The 23,259-nt window shown below is 35.1% G+C and overlaps 1 protein-coding gene across 2 annotated transcripts in view; it reads left to right on the top strand.

Annotated features, from left to right (window-relative positions):
- The window catches only part of LOC149552466 (endo-1,3;1,4-beta-D-glucanase-like), a 207,553-nt gene that overhangs the window by 118,344 nt on the left and 65,950 nt on the right, over nucleotides 1-23,259 (top strand). For both annotated transcript variants that reach the window (XM_089788041.1, XM_089788040.1), the window contains exons 3-6: nucleotides 3,193-3,328; nucleotides 3,616-3,706; nucleotides 3,845-3,934; nucleotides 4,121-4,221. In XM_089788041.1, the coding sequence (XP_089644167.1) occupies nucleotides 3,193-3,328; nucleotides 3,616-3,706; nucleotides 3,845-3,934; nucleotides 4,121-4,221 (418 nt within the window). The remainder of the gene's footprint in view (nucleotides 1-3,192; nucleotides 3,329-3,615; nucleotides 3,707-3,844; nucleotides 3,935-4,120; nucleotides 4,222-23,259) is intronic.

Below are 23,259 nucleotides of genomic sequence, written 5' to 3'. Positions count from 1 at the left end.
ATAATTGAGAGAGGAAGCAATATCAATCATCATTCTGTTGTGATTCTTCATGTCCACCATTTGATTCACAGTTAAAGGCTTTGGAGGTGTCACATATTGATTCTTTAAGAGACCTATATCTCCAATGGTTCCCAAATGTAGTTTCATGAGTTCTTGTCATGTTGAAAAGTTATCTCTGTTAAGCTTGGGGATCTCTCTTCTATAAGACATCTTTGATCTTTAGCTTAGGTCTTTGAAATCTTTCCTCTTAGCACCAACAACTCTAATACCAATTGTTAGAATATAAGAGGAGTAACTGAGAGGGGAGGGGTGAATCAATTACTACAAAAATAATTCCAAGTCTCTTAAATGTCAATACAAACTTCTTACAAATCCAAATCCTTGAACAACTTGGTTAAAACACTGTAGCTCGGTTAATAAAGCAATCTTGAGATATTAATGTGTGAAAGATCCCTGGTGGATGCCCTTGCTGATCTGCTGTAGTTTTTAAATTAATAAACTATATTTTTCTGTGATTTCTTTGATGGTCTTTGAGAATAGACAGAAGTTGCAGAAGGTTTTGTTTTTGTTTTGTGTTTTTTGATAGTTTTCACAATAGTAATGAATAATGAACAATAAACATGAGAGGAGACTGAAAATAAATAAGAGCATAGAGCCAAATCAGAATTGCTATAAATCGTACCAGGCAGATTTTTGATTTATAAAGCCAAATAATAAATCCAATGCAATTCCAAGGAGCTTACATCCAACAATGATGCAAAACTGCTGCAAATGGCGGCCCTAAGACTGCAAGGAATCACGTCCCAGCTGAAAGAATCAATCTGCAACGTTGAAACCATAAATCTGCAACCTGAATCCACAATAAAGAATGGTGTACCCTATCCCTGATAGCAACGCACACTGTCTGAAGAATCCAATGCCAATAACTGCTGAGGGCTACGTCCCAGCCAATCCAGAACCTGGGGTTTGCGTCCCAGATGAAGAATTGCTCTCTCAGAGCCAATTCACAAAAACAAGTTTTTCAATATGCAAAAGATAATAAGAAATTAGGTCTACATCTCCTTATATCCCCTTCTAACTGGAAATCGAACCCTAAAGGGAAATTACACTTTGCCCTTTAAATAAAATATAATAAAATAACATTTTTCCAATTAAAGTCGTCCATGCTATAGGAAAAACGTTACTTTATTAAAATTCCATAGCTGAAGGCACCAAAAAGTCTACAAATAGTAAAAATCATGTTTAATAATTTGAGACCTTTCCAACGAGCTATAACACATAGGTGTACCTGATCAACTAAAGCCAAAATCCCCTTATTACTCCAAAATGGTTATATTATTAACCTTATTTTAATTTATTTAATCACCAACTTAGGAAATATTTAAATATATTAAAATATTTCCCAAATGGTCCCAAAAGGCCCAAAATGACCAATCAAACATGAATCCGACCTTGTTACCTATTTGTGATTGATGCTGGACAAGATGTGTCAACTGGTAGTCCATCCCTAAAATCTAGGGATGCTCCTAAATCAACCAAAATTGAGTCCCAATGACTCCCCTGCTGTGTGCACCTCTGAGAGAACTGTCATTGAATTGGGAGTTCCTCCTAAAAAATAGGAATGCCTCCTAAAAAATAGGAATGCCTCCTAAAAAATAGGAGATGCACTCTAAGTCTCCAAAATGTTCGCCGAGGTCTCCAAATGCCTCCTAGACCACTCCTAGTCAATCCCTACAAATTAGGAATCCCTCCTAAATTGTAGGAAATTGTTGTCTACTGCTCCAAATTACTTGGGAAGCTCATGCATGACTCTCAAAGTCCTTGGGTTGGTTCCCTCTATGCTCTGCTGGCCTATGGGAACCAGATAATAGACCAACCCTGCTAGAAATGTTGTCACTAAGGAAGGGCAGAAATTGGGGACATGACAATGTGTAATAACATTTAGTAACTGAGTTGTAGAAACATAAAACAATAAGCAAATAACATGAACGCATGAGACACCGAGATTTAACGTGGAAACCCAATTTGGGAAAACCACCAATGCAACTAGTTACAACTTTTCACTCTTTTGAAGTGAGCCCTGTTAGGAGCCAACCCTATTAAAGGTTACAAAACACACTATTAGGTGTGACCCTGTTAAAGGATTTGAATCACCCCGTTAGGAGTGACATTGTTAGAGGTATTAAGACACTTCAATCTAGAAATGCCACCTTGTTAGAGGATTTACAAAAATGATTGTTAAGTCAACTTTGTTAAGAGATTTCTTTACGGCTACAATTGTTAGAGAGTAACAATGATTGACCTAATTGATGAAGCAACTAATTTGTAGATTCATATCACTATTCTCGTTTATCCTCCGGATCCTTCCAAATCAAAATATTCTTTGCAGCTCATTGGGTGTTCTGCCCTTAATCAAATATCCTTCTTTATTCGCAGCTTATTCTCTTCCTCATACTTCCATATTTCAATCTACAACTTGACCTTTCATATATATGAAACCCAATATCAAGTTGGCTTGAATACCCTTTTCAAACAAACAATTAACATCCACTAGGTTGGCTTGCATAAACCAAATAATAAACAAAATTATTCTGCTGTCACTCGGCTGACACTGAAATTGAGTCACTTGGTTAACATTGAGTTCCTTTGGTAACCGACCTGACTCGGTTTACACTAGAATCCTTCATTGACCGACCTAACTCGGTTTACACTGGATCTCTAAACTTGGTACCTTTTGAATACTTCTCGGCTGCTACTGGAGTCTTCTGAGCTCGGTTACTACTAGCAATAGAGTGTGACATTTGTGTAACATCAATGACAACATACAATTGAATAATTGATTTCAACAACATTTAGGTTCTATAGCACGGGTGAAATAGTTGAAGTGAAGTGAGAGTGAAACTAATCCTTATTAATAACACATTATGTGCTACTTAATTTTATGTCTTGAATTTATTGTATAAGGAAATATTAGGTATCTGGTTTGCTACATGTTTTGACCATTGTGTTTAGTCTAGCATATTGTTCTTTTCATAAGCTGTAATATTCATATGTTATAGGATGCACTATGCATAATAGACATATTGTAAAAGATATTGTTGACATTCGTCTATCATGATGATAAGGGCTGCAAGGCTATGATCATCTTTTCATTGTAACTTGTCTAACATGCTTTTAATTCTGGTGATATAGAAAGCTTGCTGACAAGGTAGCAGCATGTGGATATTTTGCTATGGTCCCTGACTATTTTCATGGAGATCCATATGTACGAGCCACTACTGGAGATCCCGTTGCTAATCAGCCAGAGTGGCTTAGTAGGCATCGACCGGTGATGTTTCCTGACATTCATTTTTACCAAAATAATTGTTTTCTATAAAAAATACATTTTTTGCATATTTTGTAATCTGTCATCCTCCACTACCTGTATTTCAGAAATCTAATCTTATGCTAGATATGATTATTTCTTTGCCAAGGTCTAGTTCTAGCATTACAACTTGGTTCTGCTTCTAGTTGTTTGTGATTCACATACCTTATTTTTTCTTCTAGGAACTCCTGTATCATTTTATTCCAAGAAAGTAAATTTGGAACATTAACTGTTATTCTGCATATCTTTAGGCAGAAGGCTTTGAGGACTCTAAGAAACTTATAGGTGTTCTTAACTCTAGAGGTATAACAGCAATTGGCGCAAGTGGTTTTTGCTGGGGAGGTTAGAATTTTCTTCTTTCTTTTTTTAATGGAGATGACTTGGAGACGAAGTTAGAATATTTGAAAGATAACACATTTTATGTTAAATCATGGTCGAATATAGATAATATGTTACCAAAATCTTGAAATTTCCTGGCAGCAAAGGTGGTTGTGGAACTAGCAAAGGGGGATTATATAAAAGCAGGAGTTTTATTGCATCCATCTCTTGTTCCTGTGGACGATTTCAAAGGTAAATCATCTTATTTTCAGTTTTTTTTTCATATCAATGGTGGCTTAAAATAATTATAAAAAAAAAAGTGATTTTGTCCGACTCAATCATGAGATTCTAACCTTTCTTAGGTGGAGGTGTCATATTTATGGTTTATTATAAAATAAATTGAACTAAAATTCATTGATGGAATATGCCTTTGATCAGTTACTAAAGCACCAATAGCAATACTGGGAGCTGAATTCGATCATATTACCCCATCAGAAATTGTAGAGCAGTATGAAGCAATTTTGTCAGCAAGATCTGAGGTACATACATTGCTCCCAAGTATATGTAGTATTTAAGGAATCACTTAAAATTTATCTGATTGGCATATCAGATGAAAAGCTTTACTTTTATTCAGATGTCTTAGACAGCAAGATGATACTGACAAACAGGTTCTTTGAAGATCACACAATTTTTTCTCATTGACTGATACTACATTACCCAAAATATACCTCTATTTGAAGGGTCAGTTTATTTAAAAAATTAAATATGATAATTATTTTCTTGTTTTTCTAATCAATATTAATGTGCTCGCTTCCCTTGTATGCATGCAAACACACAATCAGTTTTCTTAACGGAAAAATCAGTAATATGTAATGTCCCCACTCTGGTCCTATAGAATTCAAGACAATCTTATATTTTGCAAGAAATTTCTTCCTTTAAGTACTTGCAACTCCAAAGTTAATAATATTTAATAGAACTGTATGATGATGATGGTTTCCCTATAGAGAGAGAGAGAGGGGGATGATGACATTCTGATCTTTATATCCTTTGTTGTGAACTCTGGGGCTGTCTGTTTATTGCCTTAGATACATATCACTCTATTGAAATTACTGAGTTTAATACCATTAATTTACTTTCTACTCCTTATCTCTGATGAAGGATCTCAATATGCAATTTGATTCTTATTCTTTTATATATACCCTGCTTTATATGTTATCCTCTCCAATTATGTATACTGCAATCATATGCATATAACTTGAACCTTCATTGTAAACTGTGGTCTCCTTTATATGAACTATAATCTCTTATGTATGAACTGTGTTCCTTTGATATAGACAGTGACCTCTTTTTCAATTTCCAAGTTTTGTAACTCCTCTCTGATACTATCATTTTATAGTGATCTGAAGGTCTTCTTTTTTTCTGCATTCCCTTCTAAACTTCTCTAATCATCCTCTGCTGTTGTCTTCTTATCCACAGACTTATTACGAGCTGACTTTTATTAATAACACTCTTATCAATTGTTCATTGTGTCCATATGTATTGCTAAAGTTTCCTGTATCTTTTTATGATAATCCTCCCATTCTCTATGCCTCAGTAATGTTACTCATGGCCTCCTTATGTCATGTATTCTCAGAGGGTTTCCAAGGTCATCAATTATAGTGTACGTATCCCTGCACTTTTTCTTTACTTGATATTAATATCTATGTTGACATTTTTGCAGACCCACAATTTCTTATTTTTCCTCCTTTCTATGATCTCTTAATGTCTTACCTTATTCTTGACACTTCATTCAATATTATAGTGTTGTCTTTGAGTCTGGCAGGGACTTAATAATTGTAGTATATATGGATTTTATATTTGTTTCCCTCTTTCTCGCTATCCTCAAACTTGGATGATTTCTCTGTAACAATAACAAATACATGATGATCATATATCTCCATATGAAAACCTGAATAGATGTATACTTATATCCTCGACTCCCTTCAGCGATACCACTTAATTTGGTGACCACTTCAACATTACTTTTCTGATTCAAATAGCCTCTTATACATTGTCCTATCTGATGCGATGGTTGAAAATTATTGCCTCCTCATTTGATCATCCAGTAGTTGTCTTGTCCGACTGGAGTAGTCTGACTTTTTCTTTTATTAATTTCTGATATCTCCTGTCGAAGTATCGATTCTGCATATCAAAGAAATGACCATAACGTATACTATGCTCTCCCCATTCTTCAGTGCTCTTCCATCGATATTATATAGTGGTGATTGAGAGGTGGCACTCCATATAGGAGTCATGTCAGTAGGAGTCGGCATGCCTCAAGGAAAGATTATGAACTGTTTCAGCTGAAGCAATTAAGGATGCCATGGTGGCATACTTAGAAATAGTGACAACTATATAGTTCAATGTTATTAATTTCTATAAAATATTGTTTTGAATATTAGTAAAAAATAAATGGTTTATTATATATGAATGGTACATTCAATTAATATTTTAATGTATGTATTATTGTTTATCTCTCTAATTATATTTAATTATCTTCAATTTATATACATATTATTTTATTCATAATATATATGATCAAATATATACATTTTGTTCTTATTATTATTATTTTAATAATATATTTAATTATTAATTATATTATAATTTATTATCAATTATTATTATTATTCAATTTTATTCGAGAAAAAAGGGATATTATAGTCCTTCCTCAAATTGCTTGTCCTCACAATATAATTTTCTACTCTTATGATTTGATCGATAGCCTTGTAGCAACAATTTCAATTTGGGATTAAATAGTTAAGAATATAAATATAAACATCATAAGATAAGATTTAAATTACTAAGAATAATTTTAAAGGAGGAACTTATCTTGATATGTCATGGTGCTTTTCCTCTGATAAGTGTTTGTCGCCTCTTATGAATGGGTCTCTGAGACGTAAAATCTCCAAGTGTTCTTTGTCAATAATGGTGACATTCTACAAGAGTGCACTATGCCAAGAATGGTGACATTCTTCAAGAATGCGCTCTGCCATAAGTGGCGACGTTCACAAAGAATGCCCAATGCCCTAAATGGTGGTGCTCACTAAGAACACCCTTTGCTAAGAATGTTGACGCAACTGAAGAACACCCTCTGCCATGCATAATGACATTCACTAAGAATGTCCTCTGCCCACAATGGCAATGCTCACTAAGAACACCCTATGCCAACAATGGTGACATTCACTAAGAGCGCCCTCTACCAAGCATGGCAGTGTTCACTAAGAACACCCTCTATGGTTGATATTTGCCAAGAATGCCCTCTATGGCTGACATTCACATGATGTCCTTTGTGGCCAACATTCAAGGATGCCCTCTATGGCCAACATTCATAAAGAATGCCTTTTGTGGCCGACATTTAAGAGTGCCCTCTATGGTCAACATTCACCATGAATGTCCTCTGTGATTGGTATTCACAAATGCCCTCTACAAAATCTCTTGGGTATCTGGATTACTGTTAGGCATCTCTACATCCATTATGAATGCCCTCTTAAAATTTTTGTAAATGGAAATAACTCATTTTATCACATATCATCCTTAGATGATCTCAATATGTTCTTTATATTCTCATTTTTCAGTCTTTGTATCGCCGCAATCATGTGTCTTCTTTTTCGAATCAAGACTTGCCAATTCTTAGCATTATTATGTTGTTTGATGCCCAATGATGATGCCCTTTCTCTCGTGACTAACAGGTAGATATTCCTTTAGTCCTTTCTTATTTGATGATTTCATGTTTATCATTGAACTTGTAGGATGGCAGGATCATGCTCTGATACCATTGTAATGTCCCCACTCTATTTGTATAAAATAAATCTTTTATTTCCCAAGAAATTTCTTCCTTTAAGTACTTGTAACTTGAAACAATTGAATAATGATGATGGTTTCCCTATATATAGAGAGAGGGGGATGATGACATTGGTTGTGAACTATGGGACTGTTTGTTTATTGCCTTATGATAAATATCATTCTATTGAAATTACTGAGTTGACTATTATTAATATTGTTAATGTACTTTCTAATCCTTTCTTTGATGAAGGATCTCAATATGCCGATTCTTATTCTTTTATATATACCTTGCTTTATATTTTATCCTTTCCAATCATGTATATTGCGATAACATGCGTATAACTACAACCTTCATTGTAAATCGTGGTCTCCTTTATATGAACTATGATCTCTTATGTATGAACTGTGTTCCCTTTATATAGACTGTGACCTCTTTTTCGATTTCCATGTTTTGTAACTCCTCTTCGATACTATCATTTTATAGTGATCTGAAAGTCTTTTTTTCTACGTTCCCTTCTATACTTCTCTAATCATCCTCTACCTTTGTCGTCTTATCCACATACTTCTTAGGGGTCGACTTTTATTAATATAACTCTTATCAATTGTTTATTGTGTCCATATGTATCACAAAAGTTTTTTATGGTAAGTTGCACGGTACCTGCCCCCCCCCTCCGCACCCAAGAAAGTTCGAACCAATTAGAACTTGGTTCGACTAGGGTGTGATTTTGCACTGCTGAGGTGAACCACCATCATATTTTCAAACTTAGTTCAAACTCGTAGCAATTTGGGCCCCGCAGACAGCTGGAAAAGTGTATTATGAGCTAGTTTTAATTGTTTTTTGGCATCCATAAAACCAAAAAGTTGTTATGAATGGCTTTTGTGCCCTCTCATTGTCATTTTATGTTTCTAATCAGGTTATTTTGTCTTAAAAGAGAGCACATAAGTTTTTGAGTAAGCATCCGGTTGTGCAAGGAGGAGTTTGAATATTGATTTGTTGGTGTTCTTCAAGTGTTTGTGCATCATTCATACACATTTGCAAGCTTGCAATGGCTGGTAAAGGTAAGATCTTATTCCATTTTCTATTGTTTTTGTTTTAGTTTTTTCATTTTTCTATTTCTTTATCAATCTTCATATTGTCTTTTGAATCTTTTCCATTATTCCAAAATTTGTCATTTTCTTGCATATAAATAATGAACATGTATCTAATTTCTTGCCATAGGGAAAGGAATGTCATCTACCTCTTCATCAATAGGCAACAGCAAACAAAGAATGGAACCCAACTTTGATTCTCCTCTATGGAAGTATGTAGACATTTTAAAACCCCTTCCAGGAGGTGGTGCATTTCGTTAGAGATGTCAGGGATGTGGTGTAAAAAGAAATAGTTCTTATTATCATCTAGTAGGTCATTTATGTGGTTACACTAGAAGAGGAGTCAAGAAATGCCCTAGCAAAAAAGGTGCCCCTATACCAAATCAAATTATGTTAAAATATATTGAAGAGCATGAGGCAGCAGAAGAGAGAGAAGGATGTAGGGCAACAAAAGTCAGTAGCAATGCCAATAAAAGTAAAAGAGCAAAGGGAATGCAGCCCCCCCTAGATGTTATAGTACAAGACCACCCCTTCTTTAGTACCGCAGCGGACATTGACACTGAATCTGTCCCCGTTGTACATAATAGAAAGGGGCTAGTAGAAATTGCTTTTCAAAGTAAGGGTTGGGAAATTGCTGACATTAAGGTGGGAAGATGCTTGTATGCAAATGGGTTCTCTTTTAATGTTGTTTGCTCTCCATTTTGGAAGGACATGTTGAAGGGTGCCAATGAAGCTCCAAAAGGGTATTGTGGCCTTGTGTATGAGAAAGTGTGCACCACCTTGTTGGATGAGGAGGTTCAATAGATTGAAAATCAATTGAAGCCCATAAGGGACTCATGGGTTGAGACAAGGGTGACAATTTTCTTAGATGGCTGGAAGGATTCCAGGAATTGTCCCTTGATCAATGTCCTTGTGGTGTCCCCTAAAGGGGCAATGTTTCTGAAAGCGGTGGATTGTGAGTGCAAAACAAAAGATGGTTCATTTATTGTTGATAGCCTAATTGGGGCCATTGAACGAGTGGGTCCAAGAAACGTCGTCCAAGTCATAATGGACAACCCAAAGAATTGTAGAGCAGCAAGTTTGTTGGTTGAATCACGATATCAACATATCTTTTGGACACCTTGTGCAGTCCATTTACTCAATCTTATGCTACAAAAGATTGGGAACCAAATTGAGTGGATCAAAACAATGTATGAAGAGGTTGAGGACATACAAATGTTTTTCACAAACCACCACATGACTCAATCTCCTTTCAGGAACTACTCAAAATTGGAGCTATTGAAGGTAAGTGAACTTGAACTCAAGTTAGTAATTTAATTATTAATATTTGACAATTTCTGATTTTTCATATTTTATTTGTGCAATGTGTATACTTTTCTAAAATATGTATCTAATAGTTGTTTTTTGCTCTAATTTATGTCATAGGTTGCTGAGACTCATTTTGCATCATATATAATTGTCTTAAGACAACTTGTGCAAGTGAAGATGCACTTCAAGGAATGGTAATCAGCCGCAATCAGGGTGTATGGAAGCAAAAGAACATTGAAAAGGCAAACAAAATAAAGGATAGGCTATTGGCTGAGTCATGGTGGGAATGTGTGGAATATCTCCTTGAGATCACCAAGCCCATTATGGGCATGCTTAGTTACACTGACATGGATAGGCCTTACCTTGGAGAGATCTATGATGGGATAGACTCAATGATTGAGAAGATCAAGCAAGTTATAAATGAGAAGGAGCAAGATTTGCAAGAGACCTTTTTCAAACAAGTGCAAAAAATTATTAATGAAAGATGGAACAAAATGACCACTCCACTACATTTGCTTGCTTATGCCTTGGCCCCCAAATACTATAGCTCATGATATTGTGATCTACCAGGAAGGTTGCCACCATATAGAGATATGGAAGTGCTTGATGGGCACCAGGCAACATTTAGAAGAATATTTCCTGATGATGATATGAGAGATGTAATCATGGATGAGTTCATAGAGTTTGTCAATGCTAGAGGTCTAAGTAATGATGCTCTTCATCATCAGTTCAAGAAGGATGCTCATGGTTGGTGGTACCTCCATGGCCAAAAATTCCAAACATTGTAGCCCCTTGCAATCAAAGTTATATCACAAGTAAGTTTTATTTTTAAAAAGTTAGCTCACTTTATCTTCAAAAGAATCATGACGAGAAAGTGATTTTAAATTTTTTATAAGATTGAATTAATTTTTTTTTAATTGCTTGCTCTATGTTGTTTTTATAGGTTGCTAGTTCTTTTGCATTAGAAAGAAATTGGAGCACCTATTTTGTCATAAGCTATCATTAATGATGATATTAAGATATATATGAATGTAAAACCAATACTATTCAAATTATTAATAGTAAATTAAATATACTCATTAAAATGAATTGTATAATGGTTATAAATGCATAGTAAATCAAAATATATGAATACATAATTATCAATTATATTGTTAATAGATATGTTTAAAATCATTAATCGTATCATTAATAATAGTCAGATATAGATTATAAATTCATATAATATTAATATACACATATTGTCATTGACCTAATTATTAATACAATGAAACAATAAACTCAAATTAAGCAATGGCTGTTACAAACAGCCGGGCATTGCTTCACGCCATTTGGATATAATATTTAATGTGGAAGGTTACAAAAGGGAGGAGGTAGACATTTTTGGAGAGGGAAAGTGGGATTGAATGCGAATCCTAGTGGATAGTCCGTAGAAGTCGAGTACAGCCGCAACGAGTTTGTGAGCAAATTTCCATCTGTCACTCACGCCTAAGCAACACACAACAAATGAAAGAAGTTTGATTCACCAACCCTAAAATTTGTAAGTAAAACACTATAACATCATTATTACATTATTAAAACCGTTTGATATGATATTAAAGGGATAACGTATTATGCCATAAAATCGTTATTACATTAATTAAAGGATAACAACCGATTGCTATGATATTAAAGGGATGATATAATGATATTCCAATGTATCATTTAATCACCAGAAAACCCTAAATTCGCAATGATATATGAGCATTAATTTCCGGAAAACCCTAATTTAGCCCGCATGCATATGCATTAAATATTAATTGGACAATTTAATATCATTTGGAGTCTATGTGTCTGATACGGAATAAATGAAAATCACTTGTTTGGAATAAACAATATAAATATAAATATTAAATAAATAGGTGGATTATATGAGGAAAAATAAATAACTTAAATTTCAATATTCCAATAAGAATGCAAATAAATATTAAAAGGCAATTTAAATGTTAAATATATTTGATATGCAAGGAACAAGCCCAATTATATGAACAAAGTAATCATATGTTGTGATGATTGAATAAAAACTTATATATATAAATATATATCAAATGAACAAATTGATTGTATGATGAGAATAAACGATTTAGTTATGAAAGACACAAAAATGTTTCAAATTAAGTCATCATATTATTATAGAAAACAATAATGAACATAAGAAAAAGAGGAAGAATAAATAAAATAAGTTGATTAAATAATGATTTCCCAAGAATTGCATTCAGTAAGTACTAGGTGGGTAAGAGGGTCGAGCCAAGTCCTAAGGCAAGAGGAGGGAAAAAGCCCTGTCTTGGAGTTTAGGTTTATCGAGCTTTGGGACCCCACCACAATGTGCAAGGACTGAAGTATGGTATAGAGGTCCAAGTCCAATTTCCGGATGACCTAGCTATACGTACAAATGCAATTTGGAATAAGAACAATATATGCAAAGAATTGTTTATTAATCTTTTTAATACAATAATAAACCTTGGACTGATTAATTTAAACCTACAGGATAATACTTATAAGTCCTTACAAGGAGGAACATTACATATTCTTTCATCCACTCGGTGAAGCGCGATAGGTTGCAATCAAAAAAAGCAAAGAACCTGGTATTTGTGCATAACAACTTGCGCCTTCTTTCGCACAAGAGTCAAGAATACAAAGAAGGGGAGACAAAGAAGTGGGATGTAGGTGTTAGAGATTGTGGACTTGGATGCTTCCACTGCTTGGCTTACAGTTTATGATTTTGATGAATTTGATGTCAATACCATAGTTGATTCTACCACTGATCCCATTGGCTTTAGTGCAGAGAATACCAAAGAAGAAGAAGATGAATATGAAGAAGAAGATGAAGATTGAAGAACTTAGAACTTAGAATATTAATAGATTTTCATTCCATTAGTTAAACAATGAACGTGAAACAATGATACTTGAACTTGATATTTTAAATGTTTTGAATCTTTGATGTTGAAGTTGATTGAACTATGTTACTATATGATGGTATGATCACTATGATTACATGTTTAACCATATATGGTGTTTTAATGTTTTTGTTGTTTAAATGTGTTTATGCTACTATGCTACATTCTAATTTTAACTCACACTTCATAAAAATGTATATAAATCTATATTTATAATTTTTACATGTTGTACTAATGAACCCAAACCCCTTTCCAAAATTTTGTCGAACTTGTGAATCGGTTCTCGAACTTCGAACTTGGAACCGAACCTAAACTGGCAACTTAATTTTTATGATAACCCTCCCATTCTCTATGCCTCAGTAATCTTACTCGTGGCCTGCTTATGTCGTGTATTCTCAAAAGGTTTCCAAGGTCATCAATTATAGCGTACGTATCCCTGCACTCTTTCTTTTACTTGATATTAATATCTCTATTGACATGTTTGCAGACCTGTGCATTTCTCATTTTTCCTCCTTTTTATGATCTCTTAATGTCTTACCTTATTTTTGATACTTCATTCAATATTATAGTGTTATGTCTGTGAGTTTGGCAAGGACTTAATAATCATAGTGTATATGGATTTTACATTTGTTTCCCTCTTTGTTGCTATCCTCAAACTTGGATGATCGCTTTGTAACAATAACGAATGCATGATGATCGTGTATCTCCATATCAAAACCTGAATAGATGTATATTTATATCCTTGACTCCCTTCAACGATACCACTTAATTTGGTGACCACTTTAACATTACTTTTCTGATTTGAATAGCTGCTTATATATTGTTCTATCTTATGCAATGGTTGAAGATTATTTCCTCCTCATTTAATTATCCAGTAGTTGTATTGCCCGACTGGAGTAGTCTAACTTTTTCTTTTATTAATTTCTGATATCTCCTGTCAAGTATTGATTCTGCATATCAAAGAAATGACCATAATGTAATTCTGCTCTCCCCATCCTTCAGTGCTCTTTTCGATTGATAAATATATGGTGGTGAGTGAGAGGAGGTGGCGCCCCATATAGGAGTCACGTTAGTAGGAGTCAGCATGCCTCAAGGAAAGATTATGAACTGTTTCAGCTGAAGCAATTAAGAATGCCATGGTGGCATATTTAGAAATAATGAAAACTATATTGTTCAATGTTATTTAATTTGTATAAAATATTGTTTTGAATATTAATAAATAAATGGTATATTACATATAATAGTACATTCAATTAATATTTTAATGTATGTATTATTCTCTAATTATATTTAATTATCTTCAATTTATGTATATATATTATTTTATTTATAATATCTATGATCAAATATATACATTATGTTCTTATTATTATTTTAATAATATATTTAATTCTTAATTATATTATAATTTATTATTATTTAATTTTATTTGAGAAAAAAGGGATATTACATAATATTGGTAATAACATCGATCCCTAGCATGATATTTGGTATTGGGTTTTGGGAGAGAGGTTGATTGTCATTTCTTATGTTTAGAACATTTTGTATTTTTAATTGTTATTTTATTTGTGCTTCTTTTGACCTTGTGGTTTTGTCTTCTACGTATTATGTGTCCTTGACCTTCTTTGTTTCTCTTTTTATTCCTTGCTTGATTCACAATCTACAATTTTATTTCCTTGGCTCTCTTCTTGCATCCTAATGATGGATCATTTAGTGTGATCCAAAATGTCGATGCTAAAAATCATAGTTACGAGACTCGGACTCGCCTTTGACTCGGAAAGTCAAAATTTGACTTGGACTTGGACTCGGCGACCGGACTCGGAAAATTGAAAAACCCATGAAATTCAAAGATTTTAAAGGATTTTAAGATTGTTTCATGCATCTTTCAGTCAATTAACATCAAATACACAATAATTGAGATAAATAGAAGCTACTTAATACACATACACAATTTTGCATAGATCACATAAGTATAAAAGCAAATTTCTGAAGGAAAAAAACTGAATAGCACAATATAAAGTTATAAACTATAAAGTATAAACTTAAAGTAATAAACATAGTGTCACTCCAATGTCAAAGACTCAAATGTCTACAGTATTCATGGATTACGAAATCCATGGTATCAAAAGTTCAAAACATATACCAAAATAACAACGAGAAGACTAAGGCTCATAGTAGTATATCTCCTCCTATGAGTGCGCATAAGATAAGTCATGGAAGATAGTAGAGCCATCCTCTCTCCCTGTGTCTGAGGCTGAGCCTGAACCTCATCCTCATCCTCACCCACATAATCCTCGTCATCAAACTTGGATCCATCACTCCTAGCCTTAGGGTCCTGCACTCCGTCTCCTTGTGCTCTAGCCTCCTCGACTGCCATCACTATTGCCTCAGCCTCTCGATCCACCTGATCTACCCACTCCACATTTTCATCACTAAAGACAAGATCAACCATCTCTGTGTTCCACTCTTCATGAGGATCAACATTCTCTAATACAATCGATGATGTATCGATGCCAAGAACCTGTCTATGGCGAAGGTGAAGGTTGTAGTGAACAAAGACAAGATTATTCAATTTTTTCACTGCCAACCTATTGTGCTTCTTCGAGTGTATGTGCTCAAATAGACTCCAATTACATTCGCATCCTGATGCACTAGATGGCTGGCTCAAGATGTGAATTACGATCCTTTGTAAATTTGGCACCTTTGTGCCAAACATCTCCCCACTATGCATTCGAAACAAGAAAATTTTAAATCATATCAATAACTTTGAATTTGTCAAATGAAAATGGTAATAAATTAGAGATTAGGATGTAGAATCAAAGATTTTTACCAGGCATCAATTTTGTCTTATTTTTCTTGCACAACTCCCATGCAAATAAGTCCCCTTGAGCTTTCTTAAACAACTCAATGTCATGGGCTACAATTGTTCCAACTTTTGAATCAGGTGACATTCTCTCTACAACATCGTAGAAGCCACTCCACACCTCATCATTAGCCTTGAAATGTGGGCTGAATTGGTATGCTGGATTAAGGAAGTAGGCCGCTGCATGTATAGGCCTGTGAAGTAGATTGTGCCAACGTCCATCAATGACATCCCATATAGGCCCATACCTATCTTGATTCCCTACAAAAGAAGAGCGAATGTCCTCCTTCATCCTATCCATGCCCTCATAAATGTAGCCCATTGAAGGCTTCTCTCCATCGACAGTTCGTAGGAGAACAACAAATGGTTTTACAAATTGCAATCATTATGAAAGTTGGAAGAGAAATAATTAGCTTTAAGTTTTTTCTTTAAAGAATGAACAATAATTTGTAACATAATTTCATAAACAAAATTAAGTTGGAATGAGGACAAAAAGGAAAATTACTGTCACAATATCAACAATTGGTGTCCAAAAAGAAGCCTCATCAAAAACGTGATTAGCTACATCAATCCCTGCAGTGGTCTTTGCATATGATGATGCAATCCCCTCACTAGCAAACATGCGTCTCAAACCTCCCTTTGAATCAAGCAAAGATTTCAATGTGAGAAAATTGGTTGCAAATCTATTGACCCCTAGACGAGACAACACCTTTTGCTCATTGTGTTTTGTTATGAGGTTGAGGACCCATGTATGATTATATATGAATTTGCATACACTCCTTCCTTGCTCTATAATTGTTTTTATCCAAGGGAGTTTACCAAGATCTTCTAACATGAGGTCAATGCAGTGAGTAGCACAAGGGGTCCAAAATATGTGAGGGTGTCTCTCCATAAGAAGCTTTCCTACAGCAACATAGTTTGCTGCATTATTTGTAACAATCTGCACCACATTCTCCTCACCCACGTCTTTTATCACTTCATCCATTGCCTCACAAAGATATTCAACATTCTTTGTTTTTCTTGAGGCATCAATTGATTTCAAAAAAACTATGGCACCTGAAGAAAAAGAAACAAATTAGTATAATGATTAATGATGAATCCTAATTTATAAATTCATAATTTATAAACTTAATCACTTAAGTACAAGTTCTACTTCTAAATTTTTAATGTCTAAGACTCTAAGTACAATTATCTGATGAGGAGACAAGAAAGTTGAGGAGTGTCCTACTCCTATCAGTCCAACCATTAGTCATGATGGTGCAACCCTTCGTCTTCCACACCTCACGCTGCTCCTTGATTGCACCTTCTACATCAGCCACCCTTTGGTTCAAAATAGGGCCTCCTAGTTCGTGAGTACTAGGGGCTTTGAACCTCGAACCACAAACAACAACAACATCGATTCCAATTTGCCAATAAGGGGAGCTAAAACAAATAAAATAAAATTTAAAGTTAAACAAATTAGTATATTATGAATAAATTTGAAAACAAAATACAAATTAAAATAAACAAAATAAGCATATTATTGTCTCTTGAAAGTTGAAAGTTGAAACTCTGAAAGCAAGAGAAGACATAAATTTAAATTTAAATAAATAAGTGCCTTTCTGCATTGAATGAAATGTTGTTGTAGATGAAGAAGTCTCCAAGTGCCAATTTTGCATAATCATGCTTCTCCTTGTTCCAACCCATGCTCTCAAGCAATGGTTGTGCACTTGGAGCCGTGTGTGGAACAAGCATGGAATCAAGTGTTGATCTTTGCTTCGGAATGCAAGGCCCAATGGTCAATCTCGTAGAAGCAGTGGCTTCCATAGGTGGAGTAGGGGATAATGAAGAGCGAAAACTAGAAGATCCTTGTTGGGCTAGTTGTGCCATTTCTTCTTGTTGCTTCTTTTTCAATTCTTTTTTCTCCATTTTTTCCTCTAGAAGAGTTGGCATGTCTCGCATAACATTTTGGGGTACATCTTTGCATTTTTTAGCATCACGCCTATGTGCTAGGTGATACTTCAATCTATTTATTCCTCCCCCATTATATGCTACACCGCAATGCCAACATGTACCAACTCCCTTTTTGTGTTCTGAGATGGCATGTTTCGAAGCCCTATCCCTTGCTATTGCACTTGGGTTTGCATCAGGGTTAAATGCAGGCTTAGTTCCACTTTCCTCACCCTGAGGCATTATGTCAAATTTCAATGTGTTTGCTGTTAGTCTACTACAATATGAATATATTATAAATAGAAAAAAGTTAGCATCAAATCAGATTTTTAAACTTTAGGGCCTTCTTACTTTGTCATCAACATAAATTAGAATAAATCTAGATTCTAAATAGTAGATAGTAGAATTAGAGACTAAACAAATGTAAACAAAATGAGAAGTAAAAAATATGAATGTAAAAGTTTAAAACATATTACAAAACAACACAAAGAAATGCAACTTGTTGCTTACCTCTTCAAATTTGCACAAAGTCAAACAATGGAAATGCAAGCTTGTAGAAGCCTCTTCTAAATGCTTCCTTAAGCTCCTCTCAATGCTTAAGTGCAAGCTACAAAGCTGCGCAAACCATCAACAATCGATACAAGAGAGCCAACCGGTTTGCTGATTTCTCTCTCAAAACTCCCATAGTCTTCTCTAACTTTTTCCTCTCTATCACAAGCATAAGCAAATGGTGGAATGACCTTTTTAGGTCAAATAGATGATATAACAATCGAAAAAAGGCAACTTAAATTAATGATTTTTTTTTTTTCTCACTTTTCATGTTTTGGCCGCCGGCGAGAGTCCTGGGCTCGGGACTCGGTGAGTCTGGCGAGTCCGAGTGGACTTTGCTAGGACTCGGTTGAGTCCGAGTCTAGAGGCAAATTGCCTCGGAAAGGGCGACTCTAGCTTGGACTCGCAAAGTCCTGATCAGACTCACTGAGTCTCGTTACACTGCTAAAAATTCCTACACGACCCATAAAATATAATGCATTGATATGGATGGTGGAAATTTGATAACCGTTGATTAAGGTGTTGCAAGTCGTAAAGATTGTGGGCAATTATAGAGGAACACTTCGGCATTGTTTGTATGAGAAGTTTGCCGGTCTAAATAGACATTCGTAATGGACTTCTATTTTGGGAAATGATTGAGTGCTAGTCACCTTTGTTAGGAGGCCAAACTAAAGCATTTTGGAATAATAGCATGCTAATAACCTTTAATATACCTGATTTGTCGTAGGGGGTGCATGATTGCTTGTACCTAACACACTAGAGTTTTTTGGTCCAAAGATGTAAATCTTATTCGTGGACAATTTTAATGTTCCCAAGTTTTTTGCAAGTCCTATTGAGTCAAGCCTCCATTGATTAGTGTGATAGTGCGTATAATCATCTAGTGTGTATCCTAATGTGCATAAAGAGAATGTGACATCAAGTTGTGTAGTTAAAATCATGGAAAACTACGAGAGTGACAAGTAGACTCATATCTAAGCTTGATGGTGAACTAGAGAAGTTGAGTCTTTGTTTAAACGGGGGCTGTGAGTTGGAGTAATCTCAATGTGTGAGGTACCAAGGTAACGGTTATAGGTGAGTTTGACATATTGATGAACCACGTCAGTGAAAAGGATTCCTACAAAATTGGTGAGTATAGCGGCTGGTTACTCATGTATTTTGGTAGATGGTTTGCTTCTAATAGGGACTTATTCAATATTAATGTAGGTATAGAAGTAGAAGCTATTACGTCCCCTTTCTGGTCAACTCGGAAAACCATGACAATTATGTAATTTTTGACTTCTTTGTCAAATAATTACAATGAAGACCAAGTAAAGTTTTTACACACAATATCGATTGCTATGTATGCTATATATATACATAATTTGTATGAAATGTATAATGTCTGATATATAATTATTGAATATGCTATGAATGTATTTGTTTTTATCACTTATAAAGTATATATGTAATGTTTGATATGCGATATGCTTGTGCAATCAATAGTTATTGCTTTTAGCAACTTGATTTCTATGTCTAATTAATCAATCTTAAATATGCAGTGTATTTATATTGCTTTAACAGTGATATGTTGCTATTTCTGATTTGTATGTATATCTTGCAACTTCGATAATGATTGGTATATCTGATTTACACTAAGTGTCTGCGATGTCTTCAATTATCGCTTAGAGCAATAGTATTTCTGTGTTTGATCTGATCTTGATGAATGTCCAATATATGGTTATTTCTGATTTGTACTCTTGATAATGTATGCACTGCTTTTCGAAGAGGCAATGTGCTCAAAAGAGCAGATCCAATATTGGATATGTAATAAAGAAGAAATAACCAATGCTGCTGAATGGAATGGGAAAGAATGCCTTTATATAGCTTGTATTGGATGAGATAGTTGCATTCCCACTAGACACTTCTAATGTCTATTCATCAATGCGTTTTCTGTTTATCATACCATATAATGAATTAATCTACACTGCTTAATAATTATAATTTATATGGTTATCTCAATATGTTAGTATTCTAACATAACTCCTTCCAATAATTATAATCATCTGTAATGGCCCTCCTCAAATCTACTCTCAAAAAATGCTGATGAAAGCTCAAGGAATTTCATCAAACAATTCACATGCAAGGGACGTATGTCTGATATAGTATTTCAGCTGGCTTTAAATGACTCTTTTTTCAATTTGCATCAATGAGAATCTTGTGCTAGAAGACTCCAAATGGACTACACAATGGCCTAACATGAGTGTGCTACTAATTTTGACAATATTCAAGGCATATATATGATCTAAGCATGAGAAATGAACACCTACAACCAACTGGCATTTTTACAAACAGTTGGTGTGCAAACTAACTAGCTGATAAATATTGATATTGAATTGCTTAAATGACACCAGCAACTATTATCTTCTTAATTTGCAATGAAATTTCTAATACAATGCTCATGAAATATGGCCAAGACTTTTGGCATTTACATGGATTACAAAATAATAATGCTGGTATAATGCACACTTACAGCTGAAACTTATAACACCGTAAAAAAATAATGCTAATAAAGGAACTTGGTTGTAGATGGCTGTAATAATTTTCTTCAATGTTGCCCCTTCTGCTTTGCTTTTCTGATTTGCTTTTTCGAACTATTTTTTCGGACTGTTTTTTCGTATCTCCTTTTTCAAACTGCTACCCTGTTGAATCTCAAGACCATATCTTTCAATGGTGTCAAGATTTCCAGCTTGAAGGGATTTCGTCCTTCAAACTATTCAGACATAATCTCCAAAAATTTTTCCAATTTCTTTGATATTTCCAAGCATGAATAAATGAGTGCTATCCTTTTCCTTTTAATCCCTTCCTCACTTGCTCCACGCTTCCGTCTTGCCAATGTGGGATAATACATGAGTTTTAATATTACTTCTTTTTTTTCTTTTACAAAGTCCATGTATGTACTCAAAAGGGGGACTCTTGATTTTTTTATAAAGTGACTTTATGAAACATTATAATATTTAATTTAAATAGTCACTTTACCATTGTAACTTCGAACATTAAAATAATATATCAAATAAACTCGAAATCCCACATATAATAGCTCATCAGAAAGAGCCCAACAAAATGCATCTCATCTTGTCACTGAAAATTGAAGGCACTGCATCCCCCTATTGGCTTACTAAAAATAGTAAGTCTTTTCGAAAACCCAACAAACGAACTCCGTTTGGCCTATAATTAAATTTGACTAGGCCAAATAACCTCAGGATCCCTTTTGAAGTCCTAGTTAGCCCTCGGGACCATACAAGAATGGGCTAACGACAACATACCTCCAAACTGGCTAAGTGGGGGACATTACAGTCTGCCCCTCTTAAAATTGCTTGTCCCTAAGCAATCTCAACTTAGGATGCTGAATAATCTCCTCTGCCTCCCATGTCGCATCCTCAACTGGTAGGTTCCTCCACTTTACTAGGTACTTCTTGATAGTCCGCTTGCGAAGCACCCTCTCCCTAGAGTCAAGTATAGCCTCAGGAACCAAGATAAGCTTTCCCTCATCATCAAGAGGTGGCAGTACTACTAAAGGCACCACATTGTGGCCCAATGCCTTCTTAAGGTGTGACACATGGAACACATTATGCACTTTACTGTCTGCAGGCAACTCCAACTCATAAGCTACTTCGCCCACTCTCCTGATTACTTTGAACAGTCTATAGTAGCGTGGTTTCAATTTCTCTGCTCCACTCTTCTTGAGAGAGGACTGTCTATACGGCAGTAACATGAGGTACACCATGTCTCCTACCTCAAAAGACCTTTCAACCCTGTGCTGATCAACATATTGCTTCTGCTGATTTTGTGCCTTTTGCAAATTTTCCTTCAAGGATCGCATAATGTCCTGACACTCCTACAAAATATCCTTGGCCTTAGGCACCCTACTGTCCCCAAATAACAAATCTAGAAAATTAGGAGCATCATACCCGTACAGTGCCATGAAAGGGGACATTTGAATAGACATATGGAAAGAGGTATTATAGCAGTACTCCCCGAGATGTAGCCACTTCACTCAAGCCCTCTGCTGCCCTGCAATGTAGTTTCGGAGATATCCCTCAACCCACTTGTTCACTATTTTTGTTTGCCCATCGGTTTGGGGGTGGTAACTGGTACTCGGAGTGAGCTCTGTTCCACATAACTTGAACAACTCCTGCCAAAAGTGGCTCATAAATCTATTGTCTCTGTCACTGACTATGCTTCGTGGTATCCCATGTAGTATGAATACCTCTCGAAAAAATAGTTTTGCTGCTTGTGCTGTTGAATACGTAGACGAAATTGCAAAGAAATGTGCAAATTTCGTCAATCTGTCTACCACAACAAAAATACCATCCCGACCTTGTGCCTTGGGGAGGCCTGTTATGAAATCCATGGAAATGCTATCCCACTTCTTCTCTGGTATGGGTAGGGGCTATAGTAAACCACCTGGAAAGGAATGTTCCTATTTGTTCTGCTGACATACTTGGCACTCCTTAACAAACTGAAGCACTTCTGTTTTGAGTCCTTTCCAAGTGAAGCGCTCTCTTACCTACTGATATGTCTTAAAGAATCCAGGATGTCCTGCCAATGGTGAATCATGAAATGCCTTCAAAATCTTCTTCTTCATAGTAGACTGGGGTACTAAATAAATCCTTTCCTTGTAGATGATCAGATCATTTACAACAGTGTATCGACTATCCTGAATAGTTCCTTCAATAACACTAGATGCCCAACTATCTTTGACATACTTTGCCAAGATCAACTCTCTCGAATCATTCATGACTATCCCAACAGCAAGCAAATGAGGCCTTCTGGATAAAGCATCTGCGACAATATTTTTCTTCCCTTTGACATAGACTATGTCAAAATCATAAGCTTGTAACTTACTCACCATTTCTGTTGCCTGTCATTAAGATCCTTCTGTCCAAGGAAATGTTTCAAGCTATTATGATCTGTTTTTACTGTGAATCGGCTCCCTGCTAAGTATTGCCTGAACTTAGCTAGCGCGTGCATGATTGCTAGCATTTTTTTGTCATAGATGCTGTAAGTTCTCTCAACACCTCGTAATTTCCTGCTCTCAT

The sequence above is a fragment of the Cupressus sempervirens genome, chromosome 6 (assembly GCF_028749045.1).
Source record: "Cupressus sempervirens isolate cs-2001-9-10 chromosome 6, ASM2874904v1, whole genome shotgun sequence".
In the NCBI taxonomy this organism is placed as follows: Eukaryota; Viridiplantae; Streptophyta; class Pinopsida; order Cupressales; family Cupressaceae; genus Cupressus; species Cupressus sempervirens.
Note: the sequence above shows the minus strand (reverse complement) of the source record. Positions and strands in the feature narration are given on the sequence as shown.